Source organism: Rhinopithecus bieti, unplaced genomic scaffold (genome assembly GCF_001698545.2).
Source record: "Rhinopithecus bieti isolate Rb0 unplaced genomic scaffold, ASM169854v2 scaffold_35538, whole genome shotgun sequence".
In the NCBI taxonomy this organism is placed as follows: domain Eukaryota; kingdom Metazoa; phylum Chordata; class Mammalia; order Primates; family Cercopithecidae; genus Rhinopithecus; species Rhinopithecus bieti.
In genome coordinates, this window is record NW_016815913.1 from 4,152,148 (window position 1) to 4,178,756 (window position 26,609).

The 26,609-nt window shown below is 41.4% G+C and overlaps 1 protein-coding gene across 1 annotated transcript in view; it reads right to left on the bottom strand.

Annotated features, from left to right (window-relative positions):
• Nucleotides 1–20,562, bottom strand: part of LHFPL6 (LHFPL tetraspan subfamily member 6) — a 272,648-nt gene extending 252,086 nt beyond the window's left edge. The window contains exons 1-2 of the mRNA XM_017854155.1: nucleotides 20,227–20,562; nucleotides 18,171–18,729 (exon numbers count right to left, since the gene is read on the bottom strand). Of these exons, the coding sequence (XP_017709644.1) occupies nucleotides 18,171–18,555 (385 nt within the window). The 5' untranslated portion in view covers nucleotides 18,556–18,729; nucleotides 20,227–20,562. The remainder of the gene's footprint in view (nucleotides 1–18,170; nucleotides 18,730–20,226) is intronic.
• Nucleotides 20,563–26,609: the final 6,047 nt, after the last annotated feature.

Here is a 26,609-nt window from a genome sequence, read left to right on the forward strand (position 1 = left end):
AAAAAAAAAAAAAAAAAAAAAAAAAACCTGTCCAGACACTGAGAACATGCATAAGGATATCTGCATGGCATCCCAAATTATGATCTGTGGAGGTCAAATATACCTAGTAACACAGTAGAATTACCAGGTCCTGAATAAGAAGTCACCTACCAATAAGAACATTACAACTTCAAAAATCAGCTAGCTAAGGAAATGCAATGGGAAAGCAATAGAGAAGTAAAAGTAGATGAAAATAGAACCAAAGTCCTTTGTTTGTAGTTCTGCCTTTACAGTTCTTTATAATTATTTACTTTTCTTTCTTGGTCTGCTTCTGTTCATTACCTTATCCCCAGTGTATCTAGAATGTTGCCTAGCACAGAGCAGGATTCAATAAATATTTATGTAACCAACTGTTAGTAATAGCAACCATTTATTGGGAATCTACTTTATCAGGCCTGATATTAGGTAACTTATATGTATTTAAATTTCACAAAAATTCAAAGAGTTAACAGAATTATTACAAAGGACAGGAGGCCAAGAGTCTGTAACTTGTCCAGAACCAGGAAGCTGATGTGTGGCAGAATTTAACCCTGTCTGTCCAGAATTCTCTGTTTGTTTGCTTTGCACAACAACACGTGGCCATCGAGTAATGTGAACACAAGAATAAAGGCAGTACTTTAAGACTTGCTAATACAAGAAAAAAAGTACTAACACTTAATTTTACTTACAGACTCAAGGAAACAGTTTTTTCTGGAATCTGACTGCATGTAAAATCCTAAAGCATCCCACATGGGGGGAAAATGTTATTCTAATCTCATGCTGTAAGTAATACTACAGAAACAATCTGCCAAACTCTACAAGCCTAACAAGCTAAATAAGGAAAGTATAGAGAAATGAAAATATTTCCCTGGTCCAATATTTTCCACCATCTTAGAATCCCATCAGAGTCAGATTTCCAGATCTGCCCTATCTGGACTGCAAGATTATTATGGTAAAACCACTCCATACAAAGTACAATTGTCTGAAATTACACTGAAGTCAAATGTACATCAAAAGGTGCCACACAGGGAAGAAGAGCTCACTGCTGTGTAATTTAATGAAACCTACTGAGCACCAAGGGCACAGACAGCCAAATTGAATTTTAAATGGTTCCTACCAGGAGGCTATAATCAGGATAGCCACCAGTGGGTGGATGAGATAAATGAACTGACTTTCTTCCACCAGGCGATCAAAATAGAATACCATGTTTATGCATGAGACCAAAAAAAAAAAAAGAAGAAGAAGAAGAAGAAGAAATTAAAATATTCAGCATGCGCACGGACAACAACAAAAGACACAACAGAGAAGAAGGGACAGCAGGACCCATCTCTCACTTTCGATTCCGCCGGGCCGCGTTTTCTCGGGTTGTGGGGGCGTTCGCTCTTCTTCTTTTTCTCACAACTCTCTTCATCGCGTCACTTCTAGATTCTGCTTTCCCCCAAGGCATCTTTTGTTAATGAACATCGCAATTTTTTCCTACTTCGATTTTTATTGCAATCTGTTCCAGACCAAAAACAAACCAAAAAAATAGTGCTATTCCTATAAAGTACAAACTTCTCCATCATCCTGGTCCACCGGCATAGTAACTGTTAAGCAGCTGGTACTATCTGAGGGGAGGCTTACAATTAATGATTAAAGTAGACACAGTTAGGAGCTTGCCTTTCAACCAGTAGAGTCAAATGTAAAAGAAAATGTCAAGATTCAAAAGCCATGTGTTTTTAAGAGTAAAGGAAGTAGTATCTACTCACATGAAGGTTTTCAAAACACTATTTTTATAAATCTATGTATTTTACCCTGATCTTTCTCATGAGATCTATGTCCAGTGTTTCCAACTGTCCACTTGGCCTTCCACCTTAAAGTTCCTACAGAATTTGAACCGAAAGCTGTCCAGAACTCAACTCATCCCCTTGCTTCCTAAATCATGCCTCCTGTAGACACATCAGTCTCCAAAAGCAACGGCCTCATTCTAGGGGGCACACGAACTTGAAAATAGAGAGCTGCTACTACTGATGCATAATCTCACATGACAATCAATTGCCAAGTCACATCAACTGCATTTCTCATCCCATCTTAAGTCTCGCTCTCTTTCTGTCTTACATGTCCCAGAGTCCAGGGTCTCATTCCGCAGATCACTAAGAAAAGGGTGACAAGACCCAACCGTGTGAACTGCAGTCCAGTGAGAATTGTATCAAGCTAGGGGATTTGGAGGGTAAGGTCATTAAGGAAATCAATGCAGAACCAACGCTATAAAGCAGGATGGGGGAGAGGATGGAAATTTAATGATCATGTGGCTGCCACAGCTAACCCCCAACCAATGGGAAGGCATTTCACAATGCAAGAATTTAATCAGTAGCAAAATATTCAAGAGAGCTGAATGTACCCCCTGCTTGGCGCTTTTGGCGGAGTGTGGTTTTAATGGCAACGCTGAAGATTGAGGAGAAAGGATTCAGGCGCTGCAACTGAGTTTGCCTAAGGCAGACAGATGACCTTTTTCCATAGCTTACCCAATATATGTATCTTACGGGATCTCGAGGATATCAAACAAACAGCAATCATCTTAGCAGCTGCATCATTTGTCTGTACAATTCCACACACCAGATTTTGAGCCTCCTGAAGACAGACATTGTCATATTTAAGTCATTATTCAACACAAGGCCTAGCATCTGCCATTCTGCAAAGTAGAAACTGGATCAATAGCTTCAAAATTGAACTGGGTTAAAAGTATATATGCAACAGTTTTTCAAGGAGGTCATATTATATTAAGTCTCAGGCAGACAGCAAATTATTGCATTCTCTGCCAGGCACTTTGGAAGGCTCTGGAAACAGCGTGGTGATTAAAACAGACCTCTGACCTAGGGGAGTTACAATCAGAGAAGAAAGACGTTATACACCTAATTGCAAAAATTAAGTTATCACAAGCATAAAATATTTTATGAAGAAAATGTACAGGATGCCAAATTCTTTTTTTTTTTTTTTTTAAGACAGGGTCCTGCTCTGTCACCCAGACTGGAGTGCAGTGGCACAATCTCAGCTCATTGCAACCTCTGCCTCCCAGGCTCAACTGATCCTCCCACCTCAGCCCCGAGTAGCTGGAACCACAGGCACATGCCACCACACCTGGATAATTTTTGTGTATTTTTTGTAGAAACAGGGTTTTGCCATATTGCCTAGGCTGGTCTTGAACTCCTGGGCTCAAGCAATTCACTGGTCTCAGCCTTCCAAAGTGCTAGGATTAAAGGTGTGAGCTATCACATACAGCTGGGTGCAAAATTCTAACAGTTGTACCTCCTAATCAAATACCTAGACGCCAGAGTTAACTTACACATTCAAACAATACGTAGAGAAATTCCATGACATTTTCTCTTTCCAAATTACAATAATGGTTACCTCTACCTCACAAGGACTAGTGTAAGTGAAAGAATCCAGGTGTCTTCCAGCCAACAAACCCCCAAGTTAACCCTCCTATGGTTTGCCTAAATGAACAAACTTCTCATGCAAGCAAGTATAGGGATAAACAGCACCTCCTGGTTCATACCTCTTTACCTCTTCATTGGCTTTTGACCTCATAAATATCCTGAACCAATCCTCAACGCAAGTCCTTCTGGCCACTGCCTCCCTCTCCAGCTTCATCTGACCCATCCTTCCTCATGTCCTCTGGTCTAGCGTGCCTAGAAGGCAACTTGCTCCCTCACACCCAAGCGCCTTGTCTTGTCCCTGCTGTTCCCTCCCTGAGAGGCTCCCTCCCCTCCTCCTCCATGTCAGGCCTCAACTCAAGCCTGACTTCCTTAGGAATGTCTTCCTTGGCATCCATCTAGGTCATGCCTGCCTGTGACATATCTTCTCTTTCTAACATTTATTATGTCTGCAATTATACTTTCATTTTGGGGAGAATTTGATTAATGTTGGTCTCTCTTACTAGATTTAGATTCTTAGTAGGCAAGAACCAGACTTTTCTGAGCAGCATTCTATGTCCAGGGCCTAGAGCAGAGCCTGATACGTAGTAGGCACCTAAAATACATTTGTTGAATAAGTGAATAAAAACAAAGAACCAATGGCCGGGCATGGTGGCTCACGCCTGTAATCTCAGCACTTTGGGAGGCCGAGGCAGGCATTTCACCTGAGGTTGGGAGATCAAGACCAGCCTGATGAAATGGAGAAACACCGTCTCTACTAAAAATACAAAAATTAGCCGGGCATGGTGGCGCATGCCTGTAATCCCAGCTACTCAGGAGGCTGAGGCAGGAGAATCACTTGAACCCGGGAGGCAGAGGTTGTGGTGAGCCAAGATCGCATCATTGCACTCCAGCCTGGGCAACAACAGTGAAACTCCATCTCAAAAAATAAATATTTTTATATATATATACACATATATACATATATATGTGTGTGTATATGTGTGTGTGTGTATATACGTTAATTTTTTCTTTATGTTTTTATATCTAGTGTGTACCAGGGTAACTTCCTTTAAGACTAGAGTTAACATTCTTCTTTAGAGTAATGTTATGGTAAACAATTCTTACATAGACCTGACTATAGACTTTTTAAAGGAACAGCCTTAATGTCTAGGATTATAATTTTCCCTTTAGATTGGGTAATGCAAACCCAAGTAAGAAAGGCAAAACAACAACAAAAACAACATTCCAACATATACCAAACTGCAGAAAATAATGACTCCATTGTAGTTCCCTTCTAGACATGAAGAGAACATGGAAGAATCTCATACTTCTACCCAAAACAACTGTGCACACACAGCCAGGAAGAAGAAATAATACAAGGAGCTTGGATTGTTATGGGGAGCCAAGTTTTGCCAAGAGTGAGAAGTCTATGGTGACTCTGGCCGTGTACCTAGGTTCCCACTTTCCAGTCACACACATGTTGAAATGACACAGTCCTGTAAGGAGTCCCCTGCTTTATGTGTGTACCCAATTGCACCCCACACCACCCCAATACACCCACATGGAAGGTGCATTAGTGGATTACTGAGAGGGCAAATAGGATAATCTCATCATAAGATGGCATTAGGGGTATGTGCTTTTAATACAGCTTCTGGAGCTTGAGGGAATACACAGAAACATCTAGGAAATCCATGCCTCATACATAGTGAGTCTTGCTAAGGAGCACAATATCAAATGAGGATTACATTTTATCACAGAATCATAACATTTTCCAGTTTACAGGCACGTTGCTTTTCCCAAAAATGTGATACGGCAAATATATGAGAACTATAAATTACACTAGATTGACAAGAGTACATTTTGTGTGTCATGGCCTTCAGTGCAACTGGCTCTTGGGACATACCATGAGTATTAACTCATAGACAACAATCAAGGGATAGCTAGTTTATTTGCTATACTTTAATATATAGCTGTAATACAACTAACATAAGCTGTGAAAGCAAATCTATTAGGTCTCCAGACTAAAAGATCAATTTACTACAGGTAACTGACAGTAATTTTCAATGGTAAACAAGTTGATAAATAACATTCATTTATTTCTTTATAAGTAAAATATAGGTATAATTTAAAATGTCAAATTGTTGATCAAGTTGTTTCTGTACCTCACTTCCATTTCTGTCTATAAATGCTCTCTGCCCACCTGTTTGCCCAATGGGACTCTCTGAGCCTCCTTTGGTTCTGAGGGCTGCCTGATTGGAGAACCATTCTTTGGTCAAATAAGCTATTAAATTCAACTTGTCAAAAGTTTTTCTTTTCATAGTATTATGTATCGTGTTATGAGACATCCTTCTTGGGCAAAAAGGAAGCCACTAACAGCTACTGCAGGATGCTTAACCTAACAAAAGTTAGGACATTTTAACTTTAGCTATGATTAAAATCTACTAGATTTTTCTCAAAAAATAAATGGGGCACTCTTACCCCATACCTTGTCATAAATCTTTTTCCATTCCCTGAACTCCCAGCAGATCTCTAGACTAATAAAATAACAATAGATCCATTAAAACATGGAGGAAAAAAAAAAGAAAATATCAAATTGTTTATGAAAATGAGATGTATAAAATCACTCTTACACCCAATTATTTTGTGTGTGTACATATATACTGCTCTTCGCTGCTATATATAATAGCTATATATATCACAGTATTTCCTGCATTTTTAGGAAGAAAAAAAGAACGTCTTTTTGTGTGAAGCAGTGAAGTTCAGTGACACTGTCAGCTGCTTTAATTGTCATCAATATGCCCCCTTTAAGCCCCCAGCTGTGCTGGACTGTTAGTAACACATGCTTACATGCAGACCACTGTGCAAATGATTCTAAAATCAGAGATATGCACATTGTAAAGCTGTATAAGTCACATCTACATACCATGGTAACAACAATATTTACTACTTTAAAAAATAACCACTGAAAGCCAAAGCAGTTGTAATTTATTGTATTTTCTTTCCCCCTTTTGGTTAACTTTTGAGGTAATAGAAAGAAAAAAAGAAAATGCTGGCTACTTATATAAACAGAGATATAAAATTACTGAGATATTCATTCATTCATCTATTCATCTAAAAATATGCATTGTGACAGCAGAGCTTGACTCTACTTCAGAAATTTCTTCAAACTCCTTTTCTCTCTATTCCCACAGCTTCACTGAGATTCTCACCAACGCTGGCAGACATTGCTATAACAGGCCTGTAACTGCCTTTTCCGTTTTTAATGTTCCCCAAACCAATCTCTGCTCCTCACTGCTACTAGATATATAGTTCCTAAGTCAGTTGCACCCATAGCCACTCAAAAGCTTCAATTTAGTTAAATACAGAATCCTCAGCTTGGGGCCAGGCACGGTGGCTCACGCCTGTAATCCTAGCACTTTGGGAGGCCGAGGCAGGTAAATTACCTGAGGCCAGGAGTTCAAGACCAGCCTGGCCAGCATAGTGAAACCCTGTGTCTCCTAAAAATACAAAAATTAGCCAGGCGTGGTGGCATGCACCTGTAATCCCAGCTACTCAGGAGGCTGCCTCAGGAGAACTGCTTGAACCCAGGTGGCAGAGGTTGCAGTGAGCCGAGATTGTACCACCTCACTCCAGCCTGGGCAACAAGAGCGAAACTCCGTCTCAAAAAAAATAATCCTCAGCCTGGAACATAAATCAGGGCCTTCATAACTTGACTCCATCTGTCCTGTCCACGTTAGTCCCTGTCACATCACTCTCACCCCATACCTTGTCGTAAATTCATTACCATTCCCTGAACTCCCATCAGATCTCTTTACAATTCCTTGGCTTTGAGGACTTGATGTTCCCCTGTCTGAACGTTGAGGAGGCTGTCTGCTCACCAGACCCAGGTCAACTAGCACCTCTGCTATGACACATTCCCAGACACAATGTCACTCCTGCCCTGCACACCCACAGCATTTTGTTCATACTCCAGTGCACCCTGGACATTCCTAGATTAAACATCTATGATTTTGGTCTAGTCACCAAAAATCCTAAAAGGTCATAGCAGGACACAATCCTCCATACTGCCTTGGCGACAGTATGAATTTGAATTATATATTGCGTTTCACCCAGGGTCCAGCCAGGGAAGCCGAAATCATCCTAGATATTTCAAACACAGAGAATGTTGTACAAGAAATTGGTTCCACAGATGATGGAAGAGCTAAAAGGCCAAACAGGAGCTAAAGAGGCAACCCAGAAAGTAGCATCAACAGAAAACTATTGCTGTCCATTAGATAGGAGTGATATTGACATAAGAAGGCACTACTAGTGATGAGAGGCCTGGGTTGCTGACCAGGGTAGGATCATGTCGTGATTTTCTGATGAGAGCTGGGACCATGAAGGGCAGGGCTTTCTAGGAGGAGAGAACCATGCCCACAAAATTGTGCAAGGAAAAGCAAGAGAAGGAGAAATACCCTGGATTCTTCCAGTCTCCTTTTGTCTTCCAAAAGTACCTCCCACTGGCCGGATGTCCAGATGCCAGATGCTAAGGCATCCAGGAACGTGGTCCTTGTGATTTACAACCAAGCAGGGAAAGGGCGGGATGGAAAATGAGTGGCACACAGTGTGTGAGGCTGCTGAGCCCCTCACGTGGCTGCAGAGTGAGCCTCACCAGTTGATCACTGTCTGAGCAAAACACAGAAGTGCGTGTGTTACATATCATGAGTCCTTGTATTGTAATTATACCTCGCACGTTGGTTTCCTCTATAACACCGTGAGCTCAGCAACAGCAGGAACCCAATTTTTACCCCAACACATAGCACATTATTTGACATACAGTGGGTGCTCGATAAGTAAATGCCCTTAACCACCAGTCCCCTGGATTTACAACATACTTTCACTTGGTATTTCCCAAAGTTTATTCTGTTGACCATTAATTCAAAGAGATGTTAATGCATATTACAAGTAAATAGGGCCCTGCCATTCCCAAGTAAGTTTGTGAAACAAAGGGTTAAATAAACTTAAGCTGGTTTGTTTATTGCAGAATTATTCAGAGTTTTTAAAATGTGCTTGAAGAGAGAACTGTAGTGTGACACAGCATTGTTTCAACATACATGACGACTAAACACTTTTTCCAAAGAGCTAACATTATGCAGGAACCTCAGTTCTAAGGAGATATTGCTTAAATATCTTCACATTGGTAGCATTACTTCCTTTTATCTTTGAAATATTCCCATGAGGTACAGAAGAATAAGGTCACACCTTGAAGATACAAGTGTCACTAATAAATAATTAAAGCTAAAGAACACATCAAGTATTAATTGGATATATAAGGTGTCATTTACTATTCCAGTCACTGCAGGGCTAGAATAAAAATATAAGTCATAGCTCCTACCCTATTTGAAGAGATAAGAAAAACAGAGAACCGTAAAATGAACTTTCTTTTTTATCCAACAATATTTTATACATGCTTTAGTACATCAAGATACCTGGTGCTGTTTGATTATTAAAACTCGAAGACCCATGGAGGGTAATTATTTACTGAAGTGATAAGCAAGTCAGCTCTGGAGCTTACAATCTCAATTTCACAAATTATAAGAGCAAATCACTAACTGGAATGACATCTACCAGATAAATTGGTTTTTTGGTTTTTTTGGTTTTTTTTTTTTTTTTTTTGAGATGGAGTCTTATTTTGTTGCCCAGGCTAGAGTGCAGTGGCCCCATCTCGGCTCACTGCAACCTCTGCCTCTGGGTTCAAGCGATTCTCCTGCCTCAGCCTCCTGAGTGGCCGAGATTACAGGTGCGTGCCACCACACCTGGCTAATTTTTGTATTTTTAGTAAAGATGGGGTTTCACCACGTTGCTCAGGCTGGTCTCGAACTCCTGACCTCATGATCTGCCCACCTCGGCCTCCCAAAGTGCTGGGATTAATTACAGATGTAAGTCACCATGCCCAGCCCAGATTTTGCTAAATCACCAATAATAACAATATTAATGACAAGAACTTGGCAATGTTTTATCCAACACCATGAGGCTCTAAAAATGACCATTTAAAAATCTCTGAGAGGCCGGGCGCGGTGGCTCAAGCCTGTAATCCCAGGCACTTTGGGGGCCGAGACGGGCGGATCACGAGTCAGGAGATCGAGGACCATCCTTGGCTAACACGGTTGAAACCCCGTCGCTACTAAAAAATACAAAAAACTAGCCGGGCGCCGTGGCGGGCGCCTGTAGCCCAGCTACTCGGGAGGCTGAGGCAGTGAGAATGGCATGAACCCGGGAGGCAGAGCTTGCAGTGAGCCTGAGATCCGGGCCACTGCACTCCAGCCTGGGCGGCAGAGGGAGACTCAGTCTCAAAAAAAAAAAAAAAAAAATCTCTGAGAAGTTTGACTTTTTTTTATTATGATATAGCTAAAACTTCTATTTGTTTTATTGATCCAGATCAATAAAGTAGGACATTATCCTTCCTTTTTAAAGAGAGACACAAAGCCTTTGGTTTTGTTATCTAAGCAATATGTCCTTTGGAATTAACATTATCATTTACCTTCACAAAGGATTATTACAAAGGCTTCCAGCAGTGGGTGTCTACACCAGGAAATTTACCCAGCACATGATCATCTGTTAAATAATTTTTAAAAGACAGTATGCTTGCTTTGGTCAGATATTTTGGCATTCTCCCCAAATGGCCTCTCTATTACACATTACGTTATTAATATTAACTTGTAATATAATTTTTGAATATTGGCAAAAAGTTGCTATATCATATTATAAGTATTTCAGTCATACCAGAAGCATAAACTGAGGGCCAAAGAGACAATAAGAATATTCCCTTATGTTGAGATTTATTCACGGTGAACAAAAATTCTGAATTCTAAATATAATATAAAGTAGAAGTTTAATCAGCACTTTTAATATTGTGGTGATGGTATTCACAGCCTAGTCAGTAACTAATGGGATAACTTTGGTTTTCATGCTCTAAAATTCAGTGTTCTCATCTGTTAAAAAAAAATTAACCACCTGCTTCACTGAGGTGAAATGAAAACTGAATATGTTCCACAGCTCAAGGGTCCCTTCAGGGTGCAGGACTCAAATAAATTAGGTAAATACTGAATCCTATATTCCCGCCCATTTTATCTAGGAGATTGGCAATATGCATCAACACACCAAAAGCTCTGTGAAGTTCTGCTGCAATGAATCTATTAACTTTCCAAAACCAAGGGCTTCTCAAATCTACTTGTCCCTAAAACTGTTTTACTTTTTCCTGGTAGCACCTATTGGTACACCCAGGAATTAATGTTCCTCAGAACTCACTTAAGGCTGATGCTTCAAGGGAGCAACAAGATCAATTCTTGTGACATCCAAGAATACAAGTTTTGAGTTGCTGCTTTTATGCTTTCTGATTATAACCAACACCCACACAATAAGACACCCTTGCCAACCTGGAGAGTTCAAATACAGAGTGTATAACAGTGATGACTTTGTGTGGAGTGCAAATTGTATGCATCTCATCATACTTACATAGAATGATGTATCATTGATATGTAAATATATATGATACATAGAATGATGTAAAGATCTCTTGAGTGTGGTTTTTGAGTTCTTTCTACGGAAATGGTTATGAATTTACATTTCTCAGTTGGTTTCCTTTGTGACTAACAATTTGTTTTCACAAGATAGGTCAACAATTTGCATTTCACTCTGTTAGTGAGGCTAACTGATCCACACTGACCATGGCCTCAGGGGTATCTGGCTATGGCTGTGTTTGCTGGTGGAAACTAAGGGAAGTAAGTTAAAAATCAAACAATTCTCTTAGAAAGACTCTACTCTGCCTAAAGTAAATGGAGAACTGAACCATGTCAAAAATAAATAATTCTAGCAAAAAAGTGTTGCATAGCCGCTAATAAGTCCAAGTATAATGGAAAACTCTATATCCCACCATTTTAAGACTTACTATGATTATTATTTTTACTTCAAAAACATAAAGTTCAAAAGTAAAACACAGTAACGCAAAACAGGGAAAAGCTGATACATTTGGCCAAAAGAAACTAGATCTGAGCCCACTCTAACAGAACATGTAGCAGCAATATCACATTGTTGCAGGATGAAGGAGGAAAAATACAGCATTGGGAATGATGGTGGGGTTTGCCCTTTGTACCTGGAGTCATACATCAAAATACAGTCCTCATCTAAGTATAGCATGGAAAACATTTCATTCTTTTTTATGAGTGTATATACAAGGCTAACCATCACCTAAGGTCAGCAAACAATATAAAAGCAAAACCAACAATAAATGCATCTGTTCCTACACCAATTCTTATGTTCTGCAGCTCAAATCACAACACCCCCAAAATGACCACTACAGAGGTAATGATGATTCACTCTAAGCTTAACAGTGGTGTAAGTCTACATCCCAATACCAGTACAACATGAAGTTTCAGGCAAATAAAAGTGGTTTGTGTTTCTCCAAATATGGTCTGTGGACCATCTGTGTCTAAAACACCTGGGGAGTTTGTTCAAAAGTGCTCCCTGGGCCCCACCCAGACCTTTCCAGCAGTCTCTCTGGGGTTAGGCCTTGGACTCTTTACATAGAATAATCTCTCTGGTGAGTTTTAAGCCTACTAGAAAGCTAAAAGAATATTGTATTGAGGCTGGGTGCATTGGCTGACGCCTGTCATTCCAGCACTTTGGGAGACTGAGGCGGGCAGATCACCTAAAGTCCGGAGTTCAAGACCAGCCTGGCCAACAAGGTGAAACCCTGTCTCTACTAAAAATACAAAAATTAACCAGGCATGGTGGCAGACGCCTATAATCCCAGCTACTAGGGAGGCCAAGGCAGGAGAATCGCTTGAACCCAGGAGAGCAGAGGTTGCAGTGAGCCAAGATCACACCATTGCACTCCAGCCTGGACGACAAGAGCAAAACTCCGTCTCAAAAAAACAGCAACAACAACAACAAAAAGAATACTGCATTGAATCCTGATATGGAGAACTTAGAAACCTCATAGGAAAGCATCAAAACAATGAAAATCTTTCTCATGTTAAGGCTTAGAAAACAAGCTTTTTAGGAAAAAAAAAATACGTAAAAAACGAAACTGGCGACCATGACAATCTGGAAACATAATTTAAAAACATCATTAGATACAAACATATACAATTTTGTGTTATCTATATTATAAAAGATTTATTAATTCCTCAACAACCTTGCTTTTAACAAACCCTGAGCTTAGAGTGCATGCTCTCTTTGGTGCTCACTGTCAGCTGCCTGCAGTGTATCTTCCTTTCTTTCATTTTTTTTTTTTTTTTTTTGAGACAGAGTCTTGCTCTGTCACCCAGGCTGCAGTGGCACAATCTTGGCTCACTGCAACCTCGGCCTCCTGGGTTCAAGCGATTTTTATGCCTCAGCCTCCAGATTAGCTGGAACTACAGGCACATGCCACCACATCTGACTTTCATATTTTTAGTGGAGCTAGGGTTTCGTCATGTTGGGCAGGCTGGTCTCAAGCTCCTGGCCTCAGGTGGTCTGCCTGCCTTGCCCTCCCAAAGTGCTGGGATTATAGGCGTGAGCCACTGCGCCTGGCGTGCATCTCCCTTTCACTCCTTCCTGGCTGGCAAAGCCCCACTCCCACTGTTTCACCATGTAGGCCTCCATCTCAAGCTCGCTCCTCTATATTATCGGTGTTGGTGGTTGTGATGAAAGGCATGGTCTGTGGCCCTAGAAAAGTATGACCACTGAGCAAGAGTTTATCATCTTCTTCCCCAAAGATGCTGAAGACCAGGAGATCTTTTCATTAGTTAAAGCTGATTTAAGTGCCATTCTACCTTGCTAGAGAAATTCAGAAGGACTGGCTCCTAGGGTGCCCTTCTGGCCTAATCATTCTATATTTCCAAGATGTATATGACTGTACAGAGTTGGCCAAGGGCTGTCCAGGACCATCCCTATGGTCTATAGTATGGTATTAATATCTTTCAATTAACAATTTCTTACTGAAAATCCACTGCATGCAAACTTCAGAAGTTGTATTAAAGTCTCATTTTGAATTCTTCATATATAAAATCTTGTGTCTGATATAAGAAAATGATAAATAAAAGGAAATGTTATGTATAATACATATATTATAACATATATATGTATGTATGTATATATATAACATGTATTAAGAGAGAATTCCATACAATTTGTTGTGACAAGAACTAAGAGAAACGGAACAAGAATGTGCTAAATCAGTACCAAACTACAGAGGTAGACCCCTTTATAGTGCAATTTTAGAGAGGTTTATAGCAGATTATGACACGACGACACTTTAACTCAGTTCTGAAAGTAAGCCATCTACCAGAAATCTCATTTTCTTAAATAGGAAATGGTTAACTTAGAACCTGGTTTGCAAGGTGTGGTGTCTGAACCAGCAGCAGCAGCATCACCTGAGAACGTGTTAGACGTGCAAACTATCAGGTACCCCACCAAATCTACTGATTTAGAAATTCTGCAATCCATGGTTTAAAAGGTCCCGCAGGTGATTCTTATGCATACTAGAGTTTAAAAACTGCTGGCTTAAAACTCAAGACAACTCACCTGGACCTTCTATCATAGGTTACAGTGAGCCAAATAAAACAAGAGTAGTTATTATCGTAATCTATAAGGCATCATTAAAAAAAAAAAAAAAGACGCCTGCCTGCTTCCCTAAGTGGCCTAAGAAGAGTCCCTACATTTCTTTAAATTAGAGCAACTGTTTTCAGTTAAGACACGGTCACAGAAAGCCACTATGCCCATTAATATGCCAACACTCATTATTTAGCTTATTACTCAGCTGTCACGTGGCGGAGAGTTTGGCTATAAAGAAAAGCATAACATGGCATGTCAAGCAAGGGAAGGAGAGTCCCAAGCAGTCTCGCTCAAGCCATGAAAGACACGCCCAGGTGGAACTCCACAGTAGGTAGACTCTGAAAAGGCAATGATACTTTCAGAACACAGAGCAAGGGATGCTCAAAGAAATATTCTGACATCGTCACTGTCTTCAGCAGCACTTAACTATCAATTAGTTGAGATGATCTCCTCCAGCTTCTTAGAACAAAACAGTGTCTAAGCTGGAAAGGTAATGGTTTGCTGCTGGTTAGCACTCCACACGCATTTCATATGTATATACGACAAATGATCAAACTAAACGTGGAATAATATAAATCTGGGACTCTCTTTGGTACTTCCTCATTACTGCACCAGCAGTTTCTTAAGATGAAATGTACCCATTCAGATTCTGACATTTGCAAGCACCACCTGACAGAACTTATAAATACACTTAATATGCCTTTACAATGTTCTTACGTGTATCATTTACAGGGCATGTAAATCTTACTAATAGGTGCATCAAAAAGTTTGATATTAATTTTTTTTAATTCTGTTAAAGTCCTTAATGACTAAAACGGTATTTGAAAGCACAAAATTTTATATTCACCAATCAAAAACATTAAAGTCTCTATTTTCTCCTAGCATCCTTACCACACTATATACATGGTAACATTTTTATTTTATGTTGTATTTCCCACAGCCTCTCTACATGCCTTTTAAAAACTCAGTTGAGGGTAACTCAACCCACATGGGTTCTTTTAAGTTAGGACATAAACATACCTTATAATATGAAATGGAGATGGTGGCAATTCAATTTTCTGTACAGATTACCACAGGAAAAGTGATAGTCATTGACCCCTTGAGGTATTCCTACCATAGGTAAAAAAATATCCATATATGGCAGCCCCATTTTACATTGCTCTATCAGTTGACAGCTGACATTTTAACCTCTAACCAACCATAGCAAGAAGATTCAGAATTAAGTTTGACATTTTGTCCTTTAACTTGTTCCAAAGCACTGCAGGGGTTTTACTGCCTGATGTTACACCATATGTGCAAACTCTAGACACAGCAGGCGGGGTTAAGCAGGATGCCTCTGTATTTTGCCGTTCTCCTGCTTCCTGTTGTTTTTGGAGCAGCCTAACTTTAGCTAAACATAACCCTCCTGGGCATATCATTTTTAGCAGGAGAATCTGCCTCATAGCAAAGTTCCTTGTATGCTGATTACATTTCTGAAACATGGCAGTCTATGAGATTGAGAGAACTCACTGGTTTGGCACCCTGCCGAGTCTTTATGAAACCCAGCCCATCATAAGAAAAATTTATTAAAATAAAATTTCTTACTGCATAAGTTTTCGTGAATAAAACCTAAACTATTATGAAAACTTACCTAGGGAATTCTTTTCAAAGTTTTTTTTTTTTTTTTTGGTCATCTAGTCTCCCATTAAGTAACAGTGATAAACAGGGATTCTTTAAAACCTTTTCCATGTTTCAAGTTATTTTTTAATTCTAAATTTACTGTTATCTTTGGTAATGGTATGTTTACTTGTACCCTTGAGAGATGAGATTCTGTAAAACCCTCTTAGATTTTACATCCAGAATTATTTTTGCCAGTATAAGAAATACTTTTGAGAAATGGGAGAATACCAGCTGCTACTAACACATTTTGTTGTTGTTGTTGTTTTGTTGTGTGTTTTTTTTTTTTTTGAGACAGAGTCTCGCTCTGTCACCCAGGCTGGAGTGCAGTGGCACGATCTCGGCTTACTGCAAGCTCCGCCTCCCAGGTTCACACCATTCTCTTGCCTCAGCCTCCCAAGTAGCTGGGACTACAGGCACCTGCCACCACGCCCAGCTAATTTTTTTGTATTTTTAGTAGAGACGGGGTTTCACCATGTTAGCCAAGATGGTCTCCATCTCCCGACCTCGTGATCCACCCGTCTCGGCCTCCCAAAGTGCTGGGATTACAGGTGTGAGCCACCGCGCCAGGCCTGCTGCTATTAACAAATTATACTTTTAGCTTAATGTCAGTAACTCCTACCAAGCCAGAGTTCATGAAAAGTACACACAAAGAAAAAAACACGGTTCTTTAAAAATATATATAATTTCCCCAATTGTCTGTCCCCTTTGGTATTCTGTAAAGTAGAACATTTAGCTCTATATAATTCAAAAAAAAATCTATACACAGCTTAGAGAGGGAACCATAAATCTCATGGGTCTCAGATTCACTTCCTGTTGCCTTCCTTCATTACACGTTTAAAGATAATCAATAAAAACTGATTTCTCTTTGTAAGCATTTTCCTGTTCTGCCGGAAATAATAGCAGGCCCTGCCCTAAAATGAAGGAAAAATGGAAAGTAATATTTACCATAAGAGGAGAAAATGAAACTGCCTAAGCATTTTTCCTGAGCCAAGTGAAACACAAACAGCAGACCAAGTTTATTCTTACAGAAAAATATTTTAAATACTCTTGGCATTAATTCTATTCTTAAAATTGGTAAGTTTTCAAACTCTGAATTTACATTTCCACTTTCCACAGCAACTTCTTCAGGTTTCCTAACAGTTTTAACAACATATCTGTGTAAATATCTATATCACATGCAAGACTTTTGTCAGTGTTAAACATTGAAGATGTAAAGAGAGGACAGGTAGGTCCCCCACACTGCCTCCAGGGAGGGACTAAGATGCAAAACCAATGGGAAAAAAACCAAATGAGAACAAAGTTACATTAGTAAGGAAAGAATGGACAGTTCTATCTCCCTTCAAAACAAAACTTTCTATCTCATTTCAAAACACAAAACTTTGCCACTTGCATTTGCAGCACAAGAATTAAACATTACTTAAAATGTTAGTTTTATATTAAATAATCTGAAATAATCCATTGGGGTTCTCTAATACGGGGAGACTATCTCACAACTATTCATTTTTAATTTGTTTTTCTTCTTCAGGATTCTTCACAAAAGACTGTAAGAGAACACCAAATGGGAGAGTAACAGACCTTTACTTTGTAATGAAGTTCCAAATACATTGTATCAGTTTTCCAGGCTTCCTGTTTCCCTTCACTCTGCACTATCTATGGAGATTGTCATATTTCACCAGGGTTGACTGTAAATCAGACAAGTTCAGCCAGTCAGGTTGAAGAATGGAGGTGAAAAGCACAGTGGAAAATACATAAAGTACAATTAAAACCATATGACCAGAGATATTGAAGCAATACTCGCTGGAGGAAATCCAAGTAAAAATCAAACCTTTTCTGGCGTTAGTGAAACTATCCAGTCCGTCTGGGACAAGCACACGTCGTTTGCTAAATATCCCTTTTCTTTTTTTCCACAGCAAGAGCACCCAGGAAAGTCAAGACCTAACAAGGTAATTAAGTACATAGCTATCTCTGTAGAATAGTTAAGTTCATAGTTGCTATATAAAACTGATCTCTCATTTCAAAGAGTTAACATTTATTTAGAAATAGAGTTTAAGATTGGGCAAGAGTAAATTTTGCATCCACCAAAGTGTATTAGAGGTTCATGATAACAATGTTGGATCAAAACCCTTTTCCACTTTTCTGTGAAATGTTTACCTCTGAAGACCTGAGGATTCCATGAAGACAAAGATAATCTAACTGCCTATTGTTTAACATAAAGAACAAGAAGCTATAAAATCCAAACTGTCTCCCCTACTACACTGCAAACAACCTAGATGTTACTGTTTCACATAGGTGGCACTTAGCAGGCCAGTGATGTATACGTACAGAAATGAAGAACTCTTGAAGCTGTAAAGCAATTCTGACAATAATCTTGACTTTGGCAACCTATCATCAAAGCCATTCCAAATCTCTTTCTCTTGTGCATTCCAGGTGTCATTTATAATAATCTCAGTAGACAACTGAAACGTAATTTTTAATACTGCTTTGGGATTCCAGTAAACAACTTAAGCTCAGCAAGTCACTTACCCCCAAGAAACTGAATTCCTCCAGCCACTCTTCCCACTGTCCTGGAGATGAGGTCGGAAACACAGCAACCCATGAGGGCAGTGAGTGCCACCAGGAGGAGGAGGCCACAACCCAGGCCGGTCACTATGGTGCAGATCCTCCATTCTGCGCTGGGGATACCTAGGAAGGAAGCATAGCGCCCACATTCCTCCACCATCACCATCATCTGCCGACTCTCATCATGCACAGGATATGAGCACCTCCGGAAGGTACCGAAGGACACAGGCTTGCCCAGCTGTGATCCCCAGAGCCAGTAAGGCATAAAGAACCCCACGCAGGAGGTGGCAGCACAAAGAAAAGAGAGCAAAGCCCAGATTACTCCAGTACAAGTCAGGCTGGATGCCATCTTTCACCAGATAGGGCAATGAGGACCCCAAGTAAGTGTCCAGGGACTGCAGGAGTGAATGAAGACGTGAAATCACCAGGGACCCACAGATAATCCACAGTTCTGTAATGCCGAATGGATCTTCAGTCTTACTGGGCATCAGCTTTCCATCCTCTGTACTAAGGATGACGGTCCCTGATAAAACAACAGGAAACATTAAAAATTAAAGGCATTAAAAGAAGTGACAACACTGTTTCAGCTAGTCTACAATTTTCAATTGATAAACATTCAGACTTGCCTCAACACTTTAAAAGTGGGAAGAACTAATTCTCTCTATGAGCTTCTCCATAACTTGATTTTTGTCAAACCAGCTCAAAGCTTTTTCATGTCTTTATCTCCTATAAATGTTTCCAAATTAACTCTGACAGCTATTTACTTAAAGAAACGCCTGATTTGTATTTGACACGCCAATGAATTCATTCTATATATTATATCCTGACATTAAAAGTAATGTAGCATTTTCACTGGCAATAAACAATGAAAATAAAATGAACCATGCCATGGTTTCCTTTTTTTGGCTTGCAAGTTCGTGCTCATAGTTTGTTGCAACTTTTCTGTGTCCCTTTAAGGGTGCATTAACTCTCTGCATGAGCCAAACAAACTAATTAGGATAATTTTTCACAATTGCAGAGTACCATAAATTTAACAAGCATTATGGTCTGCGGACGCACACACATTACAGAACTATTACCAGACAGTCTTTGTACTCATTCAGCAGCATTTGAGAATTTCTTTAGTCTTAACATCTTCTAGTGTAAAAGAATGCCTGTGTATGACTTATTTTGGGTCTGCAGTTCTGATTCATTGATTCCAACAGTTTTATTGGAATAATTTCTCCCACTCAATGATTGTCTAATCTGAACAGCAATCCATACTTCCCAGTATTCTACGTCAAACCCCAGTCATCCAAATGGTTCCAGGAACATTTACTTCCACTCCAGCCTTTCGAAAAGAGTTCCTTAACCATTTCTCACACTTTCTATAAAGAAACGAATACAGAAGCACACAGCCTCTCCACCCTAGGAGTTCCACCCCCAGGACTCCTAACTCTAGCTATCAGGGTCCACAGCAAATTCCCCCCTTTCTTCAACTCGCCCCTACCCGTTTTTTCTCTAACCACCGCCCATTTTCAGTTCTGGATGTCACTCAAAACGGAGGTCCGGCTACTACTTTTTTTTTTCTAATCTTGTCAACTGCAGTCAGTGGCTGAAGTTGATCTATCTGGGCCACGAGGCTGGAGAAGACCAGCAGGGGGTGGCGTGGGGCAGGGGGCCCCCATCTCCAACTGCGGTGAGGCGCCCTCGCCAAGACAAGCCCATATTTAGCCCCCTGCCATTGCCTCACCCAGCCACTTCACCCATGGAGACACACAATGATCCCTCCATTCTAAAAGGGGGCAAGAGGCATTTTCCAGCCGGCTCTGGGTGAAGGGAGGGGATAAGGATGGGAAGGCAGCACCCCCCGGAGGCAGACGCCAAGAGCGGACGCGGCTGGCAGGGAGAGCCGACGGATCCGCCGAGCTCAGGAAGTCCGGAACCCGGGAGCAGCCCAACTCCGGCTCTGGGGCAGAGAGGGAGCCCGGGAGAAAGCAGCGGAGCCCACGCCCACGGGGCAGCCAAGCGCTTTACTTACATGGCTGGAGGGCGGCGGCTCCCTTCCCTCCCGCGTCCCGGGCGCACACACAACTTGCTGTCTTTCTCGGGCGGGAACATCCACGAAAAACCAGACCGTCCTGCCCTTCTTTGCCTCTGTCCCTAACGGCCGCAGAGCTCCGGGGCCCAACCTGAAGAGCAGGAGTCGGCAGGAGGCGGAGGGTCTCCAGAAGCGGGCTGGCACCAGCAGAGACCCCCACTCCCGGCGAGTCCGCGGCGGCGGTTCTGGCGGAGCGCCGTGGCCGCGAGCGGGCGCCGGGAATCGCACGCAGAGGAGTGGATCTCCCTTTGGCAGGCGAGGCACGCACCGCCTCCTCCCCTCCGCTGCCCGGCCCTCCTCTCTCCAGTCCCCTCCCCTCGCGCCCCGGGAACTCCGCGCAGACAGACCCAGGACGCACCGGGGACGTTCCTGGAGCGCCGGGAGGGGAGTGGGGGGAGCCTCTCTGTCCGCGCGGGTCCAGGCCCACCCCCGGAGGCAGCTTTCGCGGCTCCTCCCCTAGCCCCGAGCCCCTCGCGCCCCTCTCCCTGCGTCTCATTCAAAGCTGAGAGTGGGGAAGGCAGGCAGACCGAGAAGTATGGGAGAAAGTTGCTTGTCTTCGTGGGTGACCCCGAGGGGCCACGGAAGATGACACACTTTGCCTGTTGGCTTTTCTGGGTTTACTGTTCGGGTTTATGCTCGTTTTCCTGCCGCCGTTAGAAGCGGTAGACGGGAAGGAGGGCCTTACAGAGTGGGTAAAGTGGCCCCTTTGAGATTTGAGGAGGCTTTTGAGAAGTGGTCACTTTGGAAGGCGTTGAACGAGGCGGTTTTGGACGTGGGAATTAAAGCACAGCAGAGAGCCCAAGGCTCCTGTATGGCATGGGGGCAGCTGCCTTTCCAGAGGAGCCAGGGAGAAGGCAGGGGCAGACCTCTAGCGAGCCTCTCCCAAGCGGTACTCTATTTCAAAGTTCTCTCTCTCTCGCTCGCTCGCTGTTTCTCTTTCTCTCTCTCCCTCCCTCCCTTTCCCTTCACTTCCTCCCTCCCTTCTGCTCCATCCTGCCTCCTGATCAATTTTGCAATTTATTCCATCATTTGATTTCTTTTCTGCGAAACAACTGATTTTTAGTTCCCCTCTGGACTTAAGGACTTTTTCCACTTGTCATTAGCACTAACCCCTTTAGAAGTTGAGAGCTAGATTCAGTAGATGACTGTGGGAGTCTCTGCTGAAGACAGTATTTTAAGAAGTATGCCATCTGGGAACAGCAGTTTTTGAAGTAGACAGTTTCCCAGATACAGTTTTTGTGAGGTGCCTTTTTAGAGGAGTTGAAAATAATAAATTGGCAGGTATATATTTCATAGCAGATTTTCAGACTGCACTATTTTAATTAGCCATGATGGTGTACATGTTTCCCACAACGACAGCTGGAGATATGTGTTCTTTTATTATTATTTTGAAAGATCTTAAGTGATTGGTTCCAAGCCTTTTGAGGTCACAGGTCTTTTAAAAAATATAATGAAACTGATAAGCCTTTCAGAAAAAAAAAAAATACACATACATATAAAGTTTTACCACAGTGATTCTGAAGAAGGAAAGGGATGTTTGGCAAGGTCTGAAGATAATTTTGATTATCATAACCCGTGACTGGGGAGTACTACTGGTATCCAGTGGGTGAAGACCCGAGATCCCGCTAAATACAGTGCACAGGACAGTCCCCAAAATTACCTGGGCCAAAATGTCAATGATTTGAAGGAAATATTAGGTGGTTTCCCATTCCCTTAAAGTCCATTCATGAATCCCATATTCAGAATCCCCAATTTAAGTGTTTTTGTTTTTGTTGTTGTTGTTTAGTTTAAGTTGTTTTAACTCTTACAAATCACCAGTTACTGGGCTCAGTGACAGCATAAGAATGATTGCTTGACTTCCATTTAGGTACCACACCCTTAGTTATTACACAGAGCCTTCATACCTATATAATGTGATGATGAAAGATATGATCATCAAAGACAAAATAATAATAGTGAGAATCAGAGTCACCTCCATACAACCTGCTGGGGAAATTGCTCTCAAACACTTTCTCAAGCTTTAAGCACTTGAGCTGGCTGGAGAGATATTAATGATAATCATGGTTACTACAGATTAACTCCTTGCTGTGTGTTAGTACATTAAGGTCTCTTAATAGATTACTTATCCAGTCCTCAAATAAGAAAAGAAAAATTATGAAGAAGGAACAATTATTATATTACAGCAAGGATAAGAAGTAATTTGCCCAAGAATTTACAGATAAAAAATGATTTTAAAAAAAAATCTCATTATTTGCACTCTATTAAGCAGAGTAAATGCTATCACAGAGATTCTGCCTAAAATGAAAAAAAAAATTATAGAAGAGGCCAAATTTTTAAAAATCTGTCAGGATGCAGTATCAATTATTCATGAAAGTATAATACTGGGACTCAAATTTCTAACTTAAATAAGTTAATTTAGACAAACGTGATCTTTCCAAGTCTAAGTTATCTCACTGTTAAAAAGAGATTGGAATAGATTATTTTAATTTTTTTTAAGCTCACAACTTCCGGCATCATGGTTATATGAGTACTCTCATCTTTGAGAAGGAATTTAGAGATCATCTAATCTTGTTCAAGTATGTAATTTTACAGCTGACAAAACAGAGGCTCAAAATTCTTCGAGTGTCTTACCCAAAGCTGAGACTAGAATCCACACATCTTGATTTCTCTTTCTAATTATCTTACTAAACTATAAAATCTTCTGAATTATTCCTTACGTTCTTCCATGCACACTTTGTAAGCAAAATGCATTATAATTTATTTAAGCCCCTTTGCATTAAATTGTACCTTTAAAGGACCATTAAACTACTTCACAGCCAGAAGTTCCCACATAGTAGATGCCACTTATAACACCTATTCCAGTTTTGGGTTTCCAGTATGTTTGGATAGTAGTCTCATTGAGTCACAAGATGAGATCATGAATGCGACAGTATGTGGAAAGCTATAAAGTGTTTATGACAACACTCTTGGTTGGCCACCCAATATTAATTCACAATCCCCTCTCCCTTCTCACCAGATACTCTTCTAGCCTCCCTTAAAGCAAATAATGGTCTCTTGATCCTGCTGTAGCCAATGAGTTCACTAAGGAGGCCTCTGGGGAAGATTGCATTCTCTGATAAAATAAGGAGACGTGAGAGAATAGTTCTCTCACCATCATGACTGTCTTCGGGCACATTCTTGAAGGATGAGGTGTTTGGAGCTCTAGCAGCCTTCTTGTAACCAGGTGGGGGTCACAGAGACATAATCCCAGTGATCTAACATTGTAGAGTTTCTCACCTCCATTTGAATTATTTAAAAATTATAGATTTTAATATGGTTTAAATCACTATGAGTTGAATTTTCTCCTTTTAGTAGCTAAAAGCATTCCTAATTGATAAAGCATGGTATAGATAAGACATTTTCAATGAGAAGAAATATACATCAGTGAACATTGTATCTCAGTGCTTGGCAATGTAGACAGATACTCCATAATCAAACAGTAATTGTGGGACTTAATGAACAAATCAATATCATTGTGATTACTATCCTTGTTCTAATGCAGCCTACAGAGTGGGTATTTAGTTTTTAAACAACTGGTATGCTATGTGAAATTAGGGAAGGAGCATAATAATGAAATATAGAGAACATAATGAAATCAATCACTTCTGACCACCGGAGAGAGATTAGAAAGGGATTTAGTCTGTCCACAATTGTTGCAAACACTACAGTTTGGCTGATATCATTTCCAACTCACTTCTTTTACATTGTTATCTCCTACAGAAGCAGTGAAAGCTAAAATCTCCATGTCCCAGCCTCCCTTGAAATTTGAGGGGCGATGTGTGGTGTTATGATATGTATTAATTTTTGTCTACAGTTCCTAGCTCCCAACACCCGTAGGCCTTGTTACAGTATTTTGTTACAGTGTTGGGTATATTAGGCCTCAGGAGCAGACCTCAAGAAACAGAACCTCTCTCACCTGCTTCTGCTCTCCTTTCACCTGCCCCAAGGCAGGGCTCTAATCTTTCCCCCTCCTTTCTGACTGTGGGTCTTAGGACCCTCACCTGAGAGGGACCCACCCCATATCCTGGGGAAAGGAATGATGACATCCTGAAGCTTTCATAAAAACCCAAGAGGGCAGGCTTGGGAGAGGGCAGGCTTGGTGCGGTGGCTCACACCTGTAATCCCAGCACTCTGAGAGGCCGAGGCGGGCGGATCACCTGAGGTCGGGAGTTCGAGATCAAGCAATTCACTCCAGCCTGGGCAACAAGAGCTAAACTCTGTCTCAAAAAAAAAAAAAAAAAAAAAAACTCAAGAGGGCTGACATGGTGGCTCACACCAGTCATCTCAGCACTCTGGGAGGCCGAGGTGGGCGGATCACCTGTGGTCAGGAGTTCAAGACCAGGCTGGCCCACATGGTGAAACCCCCATCTCCACTAAAAATACAAAACTTAGCTGAGCATGGTGGTGCACGCCTATAGTCCCAGCTACTCAGGAGGCTAAGGCAGGAGAATCGCTTGAGCCCAAGAGGCAGAGGTTGCAGTGAGCTGAATCGTACCACTGCACTGCAGTCTGGGCTACAGAGCCACACTCCATCTCAAAAACAAAACAAAACAAAACCAAGAGGACTGGATGTTCCTGGAGGATGGTGTGCCCCAGGAAGGCATGGAAGCTCCACACCCTTTTCCCCATACCTCGCCCTGTGCATCTCTTCGTCTGTTTCCTTTTTAATATCCTTTTATAATAAACTGGTAAACAAATGTTTCCCTGAGTCCTGTGAGCTGCTCCAGGAAATTAATTGAACCCAAAGAAGGGGTCCTGTGAACCCCAACTTGAAGCCAGTTGGTCAGAAGTTCTGAAGACTGATGTGGGGGGCTTGGGGACTGAGGCCTCAATCTGTGGGATCTGATGCCATCTCCAGGTAGATGTTGTCAGAACTGAACTGGAGGACACCCAGCTCATGTCTGCTGCAGAGTTGATTGCTTTTTTGTTGGTGGGAAATATCCCCGTACCTTAGGATCACAGAAGTCTTCTGTGTTGATTGTTACTGTGTTGGTGTGAAAGCTAGAGGAAAAACCTGGTTAGAGATTCCAGAAACATCATGTGACAGTTCCAGCCATTGAAGGGTGCTGGTACCATCACCTCCACCTCTTCCTTCTTCCAGCCCAGAGAATGGATGTGATAGCACCTCTCAGCACGGCATTCATTGTGCAGCCATGAAGTGACAGGCTTGAGGAGGAAAGCCAGCACACGAACCATGATGGAACAAAGTGGTGAAAAGAGTCCGCTTCTTCCCTATCTGCACTAGGCTGCTTGGACTTCACTTGGGGTAAGATCAAGAACCCTTACCTGATTAAGTCACTGTTATTACCTACTACACTATTCATACTAACTCTTCTGTTACACTCAAGAGGCCAGCACCACAACAACGACACAGTGTGGGGACATGAAACAACCAGGAAAGAATGTTACAGTGTCGAGAGAGAATTTATTCTCAAGCAAACAGTGGCTATGGAGGCATTTATTGTCCACAGTGTGTATTGCAGAAGATGGACCCTCCTTAAAGTGTGGCAATAGAAACAGGAACAGCTATGAAAATGGCTTATAAAATGTTTATTCTTAAAGTTTCAACTTTGAGCAATTCAGAGAGACAGAAATCCTCAGCATTATAAAATAGCCTGATACAAAATGCTTCCCCTTAAATACAAACCATCAAGAGAGCGATGCAGGCAGGTGGGAGGTCCAAATGAGAATCAGTAGCTAACAAGAGAGGCTTTAAGTAGGGGCAGGGAGGAGTGATTTTTTCCTTAACTTCTCCTGTTCTCCTGAATGTGGAGCTCATCATTTCTTTTTTGATGAAAAAAATACATGATTTGTTCCTCAACACATGCTGGGAGATATCCCAAGAAATGCTCCAGCAGCTGCAAACCTGCAATCACAGTTTTCAGTACAGATGCAGTAAACAAGGTTTAAAAAAACATAGTTGGAGATCATGGTAAGTTCCTCCATTCTGCCATTTCCTTCCTCCCTTCATTTCTTTCTTTTTTTTCTTTTTTTTTTTTTTTTTTTTTTTTTTTGAGACAGAGTCTCTCTCTGTCACCCAGGCTGGAGTGCAGAGGGGCAATCTCGGTTCACTACAAGCTCCGCCTCCCAGGTTCAAGCCATTCTCCTGCCCCAGCCTCCCCAGTAGCTGGGACTATAGGCGTCTGCCACCGTGCCCGGCTAATTTTTCGTATTTTCAGTAAAGATGGGGTTTCATCGTGTTAGTCAGGATGGTTTCGATCTCCTGACCTCGTGATCCTCCCGCCTCAGCCTCCCAAAGTGCTGGAATTACACTTCCCTTCATT